Source organism: Strongylocentrotus purpuratus, unplaced genomic scaffold (genome assembly GCF_000002235.5).
Source record: "Strongylocentrotus purpuratus isolate Spur 01 unplaced genomic scaffold, Spur_5.0 spur5_scaffold_2, whole genome shotgun sequence".
Classification (NCBI taxonomy): Eukaryota; Metazoa; Echinodermata; class Echinoidea; order Camarodonta; family Strongylocentrotidae; genus Strongylocentrotus; species Strongylocentrotus purpuratus.
The window spans coordinates 33,365,207-33,377,402 of NW_022145605.1; the positions used below are offsets into that span (position 1 = coordinate 33,365,207).

The window sequence follows — 12,196 nt, forward strand, 5'->3', positions numbered from 1 at the left end:
TTATTATGTATCCTTTGAGGGTAGTCATACTATCAATCTTTGCTTATTTTGTCAACCCTCCTGTTTGATGTTTTCGATTAGTTACAGCCAGCCTTACTTTATTCTACATATATTCTTTTGTCATGTGTAAATTTGCAATATTTGTTTGTTATATATTTGTAAAAATGCAAAAGAAAAGGAAAATCAAACAGAAATAAATAAATCACATCAAATCAAAATCAAATATAATTATGATAAATGCAATGGGATAAACCAAGAACAATAAGTAGGTAATGCATCTTTTACTTAAATACAGGACCCAATTCACTTTTAATAAAGCAGTCGTTTAAATTAGTTAAATAATATGTACAACCTTGACTTAATTCCAATTGAGATTTTGAGGTAGATCTTATAATTATTCTATAATATTTCTATAGTAATCAAAATTGGTGTATGGTTTTTAGAAACAGTTTCATCCTGACGTCCAGATAATTGTAATTTCAGCAATTTTCCAAATTTCCCTGTTCAATATGACATTAATTTCTTCTTATTTTTTTGTTTGTTGTTACCATCAATTCATTCATGTTGTGCAATTGATTTTCATAATCAAAAGTAAAATAAAAAAACAACATAACAACAACAAAAGTGAAATGGTGAAATACTATTTACAGTATTTTATTTTCTTAATAATATTCGTTAAATTACTTTCATCCAGCAAAAACCGAATCTCTCTTGATATCGTGATGACCAGAAAGGGCAATAGCAATGATTTATATTGATAATTAGTGAAGTAAATGGGAACATGGCAAGAATTAATTCCTTAAAATTCTAAAGCGCCGTATTAAATGATAGCCATGCTATGAAAAGCCAGGTTAATAATCGGGAGTGCCAGGAGTGTCAAGTCTGACAGATAATGTGCGCTATACCAGAAACCACTATTATTATTATTATTATTATTATTATTATTATTATTATTATTATTATTATTATTATTATCATTATTATTATTATTATTATTATTATTATTATTATTATTATTATTATTATTACCATGATATATGATGATAATTACTTTGGTCAATGGACATATTACGAAATAATTCTTTCATTTTGGGGTGAATATAATAGAAACTTGGCATATGTTTAACAGGATATGTATTAATATAAATATGTTTATTTATAAGACACGTTATAAACTCCAATTTATTTCTACTTCAAATTAACAAATCACTCCTAGTAACCATTGGTCAATATGACACTCTCATAGTTCACAAATATACCATGCACTGAGAGGCTCCAGTTGAAATTATGGATCGACGTGGCAGGAATAGTGCTATTTCTGTCGCCGAGGAATTCGTACATTCACTAGTGGCTAGAAGTAGTGCATTATAATTTGTTTTATATTTTTCAAATCAAAATTCATTAAAAAAAAAAAGTTCTGTCACCGATCGATCGCACATCTATGACGTCATCCATACTATACGATGGATGTTGTCACGGTATAGCACATTTTTTAATGGGTAACATCATAGCAATGTTATGTTTGGTCACATGATGTTTTGTTGACCAATCACTGAACAGACAGACCAGGGAATGGAGCTCCTTGAGAAGGCTAGAAACTGAGAGTTGTGGAAAAAGCATGATGGCCAAGTGTCGATGAATAATTATCCAGAGAGAGAGAGGGGGGATAGAAAGAGAGAGAGAAATAGAGATAGAAAGAGAGAGAGAGAGAGAGAGAGTGAGAATCGCTTAGTGTGTGTATAATCATGTTCCCTCTGTGTCTGTCATAGCGTGTCCAATGTCTCCCTTCCCTCCATCTTGGACTCCTGAAAAGGGGAAATAAAAATAACTATGTCTTGTGATCGTAGAACAAGAAAAAGAAGAACAAGAAGAAGTTTACTTCATGATTTCTCTTCAGGAATGTAAATGTACCATGGAAAGGCTAATTCCAAAGATGAAACAGGGTTCATTTTCGGAATTATGAACCTTTTTTCAATTTCGGAATTATGAACCCTTTTCTCACTTTCCGAAATACGAACCTTTACAATTATGAACCTTCGGAACTATGAACCCTAATTCATTTTTTAGGAATTATGAACCTTCGGATAAACGAACCTTCGGGAAAACGAACCTCCGGAATAAAGCAACAAAATTAATGTTCGGAATTATGAACCCCAAGGCACGGGAAATATGAACCTTCGGAAAAAACGAACCTTCGAAAAACAAGTGCCCCCCCCCCCCCAATACATATAAGGTCGTACAAATACAAATATGCTCAAATAGTTTAAATAGTTTAAAATAATCGTTGTTTCAATTAAAGAATTAATGTTTTTAGAGGAATTCAAAAGTGACCCAAAGAAAAGAAAAACACAGAGGCTCTCATTACACGTTCATTGATGTATTTATGACGTGATTAACAACAGGTCATGAAAGCTTAGGGTTTAATTGTTTGATTGTGATGATAGGGGAATTTACAGAGTTTAACAAATTGTTCTGTATTCTTACGATGATTCGAATGGCATCAGGCAAGACATAGGTTATGCATTCAATATTTTTGGTGGAATTTCTCACCTTTTTTGCTTTTCTTTTTCCACATGATTGTGAGCGCTGTATTGAAGCCCAGTGAGACAGCTAAAAGTATTGACAAAGAGGTCAATCCTGCTATGACTGCGGCAGACATATATTCTGGGCAAACACACGGAACATCTGAAATATATATATATAAAAGTTGGACAGACCTATTAAAGACGTCCATTTTGACGAATACTCATAATTTCATGTTTATATTAATGATTGAAAACTATTTGGTTTTCCCAGGGTGTAGCCACATCAGTTACTGTTCTTCCCTGCGACCCTGTAATCATAATCACTATTACCCCTGCAATGGCCAGTTACACATTTACACCTGGGTGAAGAGTGGCACATGCGAATTAATGTCTTGCCGAAGGACATAATTGTGCTGGGCTGGGATCCAGTAAATAAAACATGGTCTAGTCAGATCTTGGGCCCCATTTCACAAAAGTTGTCATCAATGACAAATGATAGTTTTTGTTATAAGCTAGTATCATCCTTGCTTCTGATTGGTTATCAGCAGATTTGTCACTGATTTTTGTCATTTGTCATTGAAATTTTTCTTTTTGTGTAACGGGCCCCTGGTGTGATAGGGTGAAAACTATGTGGAAAATTACTGGTTATGTTGATGAGATAGACAGTACGACTTTCTTAAGAAATAATTGCGAAAGCAAATCATTTTTGTTGGACATCGTGCTGCTGAAGAAATAGCGGGTTGTTTAAAAAATTGAATGTTGCCCATCGGGAGACACCGGTGAGAAAAACGCATGATGGCTCAGTCGTTAGAGCGCCCGCCTCATGAACGGGAGGTCGTGGGTTCGAACCCCGGCTGAGTCATACCAAAGACGTATAACAATGGGACCTTCTGCCTTCTAGCTAGGCGCTCAGCATATTAGATTGGAGAAGGGTAGTAATAACATATTATGTTATGCAGGGCCCGCTGGAAGAACAGTTTCATAACTGAAGTGGCTACCCTGGGTAAATAAAAGTTATTATTATTATTATTATTATTATTACTAGTACATGAGTGATATAGTGTCTTTCTGGCTCTTATCACTTTCCTTAATTATTATTTTGTTGTTGTTTGTATGATTTAATTTCTGCATTGTTCAACATATTAAAGAGTAATGTACAAACTAGGTTCGTATATAGCAAAAGTTAAAAAACATAAATGTAATCGTGTCATAGAATAACTAAAATTGAATAATAATGCCTTTATAAAAAATACATAGTTGACAAATTATTTCAGCTTTAGAAAAAATATCGGTTCCGATTTTAACCAGTCGACTACCGAATTCTCTATTTCCGTAGGCTTAACACGGGGACCACTATGTTCTAGTTTAGATTTGCGTGGACTGATACGTGAGACGTCCATTCAAGGCAGTGTATTAGAAGGACGTCGACCGTAGCAATCCACATTGTCTTCGTGCGAATCTAAAAGTCCCTAATTACTCTATCGTGGAGAACAAAGGGGAGAATATTCTTACATGAATCCAAGGTATAATTGTTGTTGAAGATCGGCAGGATCCAGTCCTCGAAGCGAGTTACTCTGGTATAGACACCGGGGGAGTCTGCGTCGCCACACCCTTCACCCCAGCTTACAATCCCAACTAGGTAGTACTGGTCGCTGTTACCCTCTCCCAGTGCTACCAGTGGGCCTCCACTGTCCCCCTTTACAAAGAAATAAACATAGAGAATGATATCAAAGGACAAAAATGTATTAATGTGTGCATGGAAAAGTATGTGATATTGAAATGTGCAGGCGCGTAAATAGGCTCAGTGGTAGAGCAGTGGTCTCGTGGGCGGGAGATCCCTCGTTCGAAACGAAGTCAACGCGCTCGTGCCTTTCGCAAGGCATTAACCCTCAAAACCAAGTCTATCAGAGTGGACCTGCTAGGTGTGACTGCTATGCCTTAAAAGGACGTCACACGTAGCACTCCACGCAAACCTAAAAGTCCCTACTGTTGCGGCCCACTGACACAATAATGTTTTTGTATTCATATTTAATCATCTTTTCGATTTTCCCTTGTTAGTTTAAATAAAAAGTGAAATATTAAAGATATTTCATGGTAAAAAAAAATCACTACTAACTCAAGCTTTCCAATGATATTGGTGGCATCGAACCTCTGACATCAAAGGTAACAGCACACCTGTAGATTCTATTGTGGAACATTAGAAAACGGCAAACAATTTGTTGGCAGTTGGGGCTCCAGCTCTTAAAACTCCTTGGTCAAACAAATGACGTCTTATGTGCAGCACTGCAGGGGCGGATCCAGGGGGGGGGGGGGGGTTGGGGGGGTTGCAACCCCCCCCCCCCCAAAAAAAAAATCCGGGGACCATTTTTTTAAATCTTATCTTTTTTTTAAAACTTGTAATTTTATTTTATTCTATTTCTATGTATTTATTTCATTTATTATTATTATTATTATTATTATTATTTCTTTTTGGGGGAGGGGGGGGGGGGGGGGGGTTGGGCGAACAAATGTCACAGAGTCCCTTGCCCCCCCCCCCCCCCATCAGCTTTTTTGAGGACACGGGCCACCGCCGAAGTGACAAGCTAGGCCAGCGTTGCCGATTCTCATCCCCAAAATCCCCACATTTAAAAAAAAAAAAATTGGGGGATTGTTGAAGTATTTGGGGATGAAAAATAAATATTTGGGAATGAAAATAATATTGAGTTTTATGAAAAACGAATTTGGGGATTTTCTGTCAAAATTTGGCAACTTTGGGGATATTTTAAGTGTCGTTTGGGTGGGGATTTTGTGAAGATTTAACCTGGCAACGCACGCTGAGCTGGGCTGCTCATTTCCTGGATTACTTGTTCAAGTTGCTCACTTTTTTATCAGTCTGGTCTGAGTGTAGTGACAAGCAATACATGATAACTCTGGATATAACTGTGTATTTAACTGTTACTTGATTTAAAAAGACGTTATCATGCACTGCTTTTTATGGTCTCCATTGTGTTAATAGATGCCAGGAAAACATCACTTACGGGGTTCAAATAAACACCCCCCAAAAAATCGGCTCGCCGCTTCGCGGCTCGTGGACGATGCTCTGCATCGTCATTATTGGTCAACCCCCCCCCTTAGCAAAAAGCTAGATCCGCCCTGAGCAGTGATTTACCTGACAAGCATCGCCTCCTCCCTCTGGCAGGCCAGCGCACAGCATGTTGTCCGTGATTTCACCGTTGAGGGACTTGTTACACTGCTCCTGGTCGTAGATGGGGACGTTCACCTGGTACATCGTGTCAGGGAAATCGGATTCTGGAGCACAGGGGAGAAGTATTGATCAGCTTTGAAGAGGGTCGCAAAGACTTTCGAAAGTCAACCAAAGGCATTAGACCTTCAATTTGCAATCAATTTGTTCACCGAAATGCCCTTTATTTGGTTTCTCTAAAGTCTTTGCGAGAGTGTCGTTCTTATCTTTTTAAATATTAAATATCAAACTTATGTATTTCCAAACGAACGACATGATAAACTGTTTCAAACATGAAAATATAAGCGTTATTGCTATAAAAGGCACAACACAGATTACTTAAAATACTGAATAAATATCGTTACCAGGCGCGTACGCAGGGGGGGGGGGGGGAGGGTGGGGGTGGTGGGGGGTTAACCGCCCCTTTGGTATTTTAATGTGTGTTTTTTGTTATTTTTTTATTATTAAAAAAAAAAAATTATGCCTAGGCTGACCTAAAAAAGGTGACCTCACCCCCCCCCCCCCCGCCATGATATATGTTCATTGTTTGACACGGCCCCAATGGAATCCTGTCATGTCACTGTTTAGAAATATTATCGTGTTTATATTAATAAATCAAAATCAATTGACAATAAATAATCATTTCGATGAATATATAGATAAATGAATTAAAAACAAATATAATGATTTCATTTTATTTGCTCACTTCCACTCTGAAGGGTACCCCAGCCTGTGACCGTAGCGACCTTTTCAGCACCGAACTCATCATCCATATCCTCCGTCGGAAGACAGACCGTATTCACGCGATAATCGTGGGTGAGATTAAAGGGCTGCGACATCCTGAACAAGGCGATGTCGTGGTCATCCTCCTCGTCATCGAGGAGATCGTACTCGGGATGGGTGAAGATTCTGGATGCGCGACGGACCTGGGTGACGTCGGTTTTCGATGTGAGGCTGATGGAGCCGACTCGGAACTCAAAGACGTGCGGCGTGCAGAGGTAACACGGGTCCCTGAGAGGCAAAGAAATGATAAAGATGACGACGATGACGACGACGATGATGACGACGACGATGATGATGATAATGATTAAATGCTATTTATAAATACAAGTTAAATGAGCAATCAAATTTTCAAATAAATAGTTGAATGAAACAATCAATTAATATTAATAAGTGAATAAATTATACATGAATACAAATAAAATAACTTTGAATAAATCTTTGAATAAAAGAATAAATGAATGTATAGATAAATAAATGCTACATAATTTAATACAAAATGAATTTAAACAGATGATTAGATTAACAGGCAAAATTAATTGATCTGGCAAAGGAAATGGTATAAAACTAAAAATTGCATCAATTGAAAAAGAACCAAGATATCGACGTTCATGAAGAACACATTTTCAACAACAAAATATGGAATTATAAACGTGTAACTGACGTAACGTTGTCATACTTACACACAATGAGCAGCAGTAATGACCGTAACGTTGTCATACTTACACACAATGAGCAGCAGTAATGACCGTAACGTTGTCATACTTACACACAATGAGCAGCAGTAATGACCGTAACATTGTCATACTTACACACAATGAGCAGCAGTAATGACCGTAACGTTGTCATACTTACACACAATGAGCAGCAGTAATGACCGTAACATTGTCATACGTACACACAATGAGCAGCAGTAAAGACCGTAACGTTGTCATACTTACACAATGAGCAGCAGTAAAGACCGTAACATTGTCATACTTACACACAATGAGCAGCAGTAATGATCCACCACGGGTCGATCAATGACGCCCCACATATATGTTCTCCATTCTCAAGCATTGCAACCTGCCAGGGCCAGGCATATTCCTCTGCGGGCTCACCCCCTACGATCTGCGTGCTAATCCCAGCATGTTTTCTACCACATTCGTCGGGTCTTGCTATATGAAAATGAAAGGGTGAGTCCGAAAAATCAACTGAATCCTTTAAAGGAATTATATTCTACTAGCTGATACTACTTCAGATTTACTTTTACTGCCATGATTTCATCTGCTGCTCATAATGTCCCAATTTGTCGACACGAAAGTCCCACAATGCATTATCATAATACCCTCATATATATATATATATATATATATATATATATATATATATATATATATATATATATATATATATAATACCTTTTGGGTTTGTGTAATTATGTATACACAATAAAATAACTATGAGGTGAAAAGAAGAGGAGGAGAAAGGAAATAAATGATCGAGATTGGAAAGTTGCGAGGAGATCACAGAGGACGTATTTGTTCATGATGATGATAATAGTGATGATAATGATTGGTGACATTAATGAGGATAGTCGGATGGTGTTGATGGCGTTGATGATAATAATGATGTTGATGGTGATCAGTGCCGTACGCAGGATTTTTTTAAGGGAGAGGGGGGGGGGGGGGGGGGGTTAAAATCGGGCAAAAAATTTCGGGGGGGGGGGGGGGTTAGAGGACACTTTTTTTTTTTTTTTTTTGTCTCGAAATTTGAAAAATTGACATTTTGTTCCGTTGGGGGGGGGGGGGGGGGGTAAGTAGGACACCTTTTTTTAGGTCAGCCATTGGCATAATGTTTTTGTTTTTGTTTTATTATTATTATAAAAAAAATACAAAAAACAAAACAAAAAACAAACTCAAAAGGGGGGGGGGGGTTTTAAAAAAACATACACAAAACATACACTTACAAAAAACTCAAGGGGGGGGGGGGGGGTTAAACCCCAAAACCACCCCCCGCGTACATGCGCCTGATGGTGATAATGCAAATATTGAAGACGATGACTATGATACGGTTGATGATGATAATCATCATAATCATGCTGACGAAGAATGTTCCTGATGATGAAAAAGATATCGATGACGACGATGATGATAAGGACAACGTGAGCTTACCCTGCCAGTTCTGAGTGAGAACAGGAGAAATCACCGCCAGCAAACACACCAGACATAGCCGTGTCAGCATAGTCTTGCCTTTTTCAAATGGAGTGCATTCGTTTTCTCGAAGTTCCGAAGAGAAAATTTCGGATAGAAGGGGATTTCGAAAATGAAGTTGGGTTCTGTGTCCCAAACGTTAGTTATTCCAAAAAATAATACAAGGTTCGATGTGACGGAATGACGAACCTATTTCATTTTTAATTAATCCTATTTTCCATTCGGATACACGAACTTTCAGAATTACGCACTTTTTGGAATTATGAATCTTCGGAATAATCAACCTTCAGAATGAACCTTCGGAAAAACGAGTTTCAAAGATAATCACAGGAAAATCCAATCTTGATAGACAACTGCTATATAAAAGGAAGCATACAATTCAGAGAAACAGACTGGTGAAAGGTGTGAATGCAATCGGATAAATAGAAAGTTATGATTAAACAAACAAAAAACTACTATAATTATGATTAAAAGTTTCCCCATTGCGATCCAGAGGGTTTCTTTGAGAATTGCAGCATGACAAGAACTCGGCTTTTAATAGCTTAGAGTTTGCATGCAGTCAAACTAAGGAAGCAAATGCATTGAGTATACTAATAAGCACCTTGGCCCATTGGTATAATAATACATTACCGGGTCAACTTGAAAAAAGCTGGTCATTCTTTCATACAAATGGACATGAATTAATGTATTCTCATACCTTTAATCAAATTTATTTTTAAGTTTCTAAGTTTAGCGAGGGAGGAAAGCGATTGAGTAAAATTGAGTCTATTTGTTGTTGTTGTCGTTTTTGTATAACTGAGACACTTAAATAAGTACATAATGTATATCTGAAACGTTCAAATTAATTTTGAAATTTAAGTTTGGCAGTGCATTAGGCATAATATGGAAGATGAAAAGGAACATTATACATTACAGAGACCATGGCGCTGCCGGAATAGGTCAATGTTTTCCGAATAATGGTAATTTCAAAGTATTCAATGAGCCTCGTTTCAACCAATGAATTTTGTTACTAACAATTCGAAAGAGGAGATTAAAGAGGAGACATGACATCAGCATCGGGTTTTTGTTGGTAGAATAATAATACTCACATGCACATAATTGTGGATATAGTTTCCTTTTACGTTACCATTTATTCCGTACTATGCAAAATCTCGTACAGTCATGTATGTATGTTAATCCAATTTTAATCTTCCATACATTATGCGCAAACTCTCATGTCCTCCTATAGTAATTAGACATGCATGAACAAGAATAAAAACGTATCGTAGTCAGTCCACTTTAAAACTGTAAGTCTGTTGATAAGCTACACAATGAATCATGTACGTATCGTGGACATCGTGTGTTTCTTAAAACGCGAAGTAAGGTATCATGCATCAATATTTACTTAAAGGTTGATAACCCTGTGATCTTGACGAATGAACTGGTTACAATGTAATGCTAATGAAGAGAAAATTTATAATGGTCCTGTTAATCGTTGACAGGGCTGTTGTGCGTCCCATCAAGAAGATGATGTGTATTGGAATCAGGCGCGTACGCAGGATTTTTTCAAAGGGGGGGGGGGGGTTTAACATTTATAAATCGGGCCGAAAATTTCGCAACGGCTCAGCCAGCCGCTGAATAAGCGGGGGGGGGGGGGGGGGGGGTAAGAAAAAAAAATCCAAAGGGGGTTATGGGGGGGGGGGGGGTTTACACACAGAAAAATACCAAAGGGGGGGGGGGGGGTTAACCCCCAACCCCCCTGTGTACGCGCCTGATTGGAATGGTGTGTATCAGCATTGAGGGGTTATTTTCTTGTTATTTGTTAGCCAAAGTGAAATCAATATCTTAAGTTTACATTGAACAAAGATGATGATGACATATTATCGTTGTGTATTTTGTGTTTATGTTACCAGCAGTAAATACATAAATACCGCGCGCACACACACACACACACACACACACACACACAAAGGAAGCTTGTTAGTTCGATCACTGCAATTTATGTGACACTAAATTTTTTCATTATATTTCTTATGATGTTGATGTTGTATAATTCCCAAAATAACGTAAATACACCTTATTCTTAACAACTAAAAATATACATGCCAATTAAAGACTCATATTAATTGTCTATCGTCAAGATATTGATAAATGTGAATGTTATAGAGCTTCTATATCTATCATCTATCATAAATAAAAAGTTTTTTAAGTCTAATTTGTCAGTTATAATTAAGTAGATCGAAATCCTCAAACTCCTTTTTAAGGATAACAATTGTAACAACAGCATATACAGTGTGAGTCAAAAAAAATTTTACATCTAATTATATAAAAAAATCATCTATGAAAAGTAAATTAGTATACAGCTTATGAAAGAGAGTTTTATCCCAAATCATTTAGAATCATTTTGTGTGGTATGTGTTCACGCTTGAATGAACATGAGGCATAGACTTGCGCCAAAGTTGCTTAGGTGACTGATGTTTGAATAAAACAATTGGGATTTGGGTATTAATTCGGTCTTTGCAGATCCAAATAACACCCCTAACAAAATTAATCATATGCCACACATATCAAATATCTAATATCAAATATCAACCAACATTAATTTGTGCGCGCGCGTGTGTGTTTGTGTAACTTTGCTTCTGCAAAAAGCAAAAAGCATATGCAATGCATTTCATTTGATACATATTCTCTCACTCCGCTAATCCCAACATGATACATACTAGGCTGTAGGCAGACACTGTATAGACACGAGTCATTCCTTTAATTCAAGGCCTATATATTCATCCTTAACAATTAAAGAATATTCTTATTAGTAAGTTTTAGGCATGGAGTTTGTCACAGTTTAGGGAATAAGGAAATAGTGATATGCTTTGTACAGGCAGGCTCAGCCCTTGCATTAAAATTCACATGAGAATTGCTATTGAAGATGACTATATAAAGAAGGACTCTGACAAGACGAGTGACAGATTTTAGAGATTTGCCTTTTTGTTATGGGGCACCTATATAGATCTATCCTACTACAAAGCATATTTAGTTACACCTATCTAGTATCCGATGTCGAAAATACGGTCTCAAATGCTAACTGAATGTGCTTCGTAGTAGGATAGATATATAGGTGCCGGATACTAGTAGTGAGTTGGTTGAAGAACGAAGCCACGTACAAAAGTATAATCGATTACAACAGTTGTGGGGCCGATATTCATAGAATATAGGTTTTAAATAAAATATTCACTTCTACTTTCAAAAGGGCTGGCCCATTTGCTTTAAAAAAATGTAGAGAGTTATTATTATGTAATTTCTAGAAAAAATGTCTACTACATGATTTACCGAGTTGCTTCCTTTTATCAAATCTATACACGTAAAACAATATGAGGACAGACTGTGCGGATAGCAAACCGCACGGATCGTCCCTCGGACGATCCGGTCACACCGGTCACACCGGCCTCAGCTCATAACCAAAGAAAACAAAAAGGCAAATCTCTGAACTCTAGCTTCATGCA

General features: G+C 37.2%; 1 protein-coding gene across 1 annotated transcript; it reads right to left on the reverse strand.

The window, feature by feature from the left end:
• Positions 1-1,694: 1,694 nt before the first annotated feature.
• Positions 1,695-8,750, reverse strand: LOC100889227 (trypsin-2). The gene is made up of 7 exons (XM_030991351.1): positions 8,679-8,750; positions 7,508-7,682; positions 6,452-6,756; positions 5,674-5,813; positions 4,038-4,221; positions 2,551-2,685; positions 1,695-1,805 (listed from the first exon to the last, which is right to left on the reverse strand). The coding sequence occupies exons 1-7, from the start codon at positions 8,746-8,748 to the stop codon at positions 1,744-1,746; spliced, it is 1,071 nt and encodes a 356-aa protein (XP_030847211.1). The 5' UTR covers positions 8,749-8,750; the 3' UTR covers positions 1,695-1,743.
• Between the last annotated feature and the right edge of the window lie 3,446 nt (positions 8,751-12,196).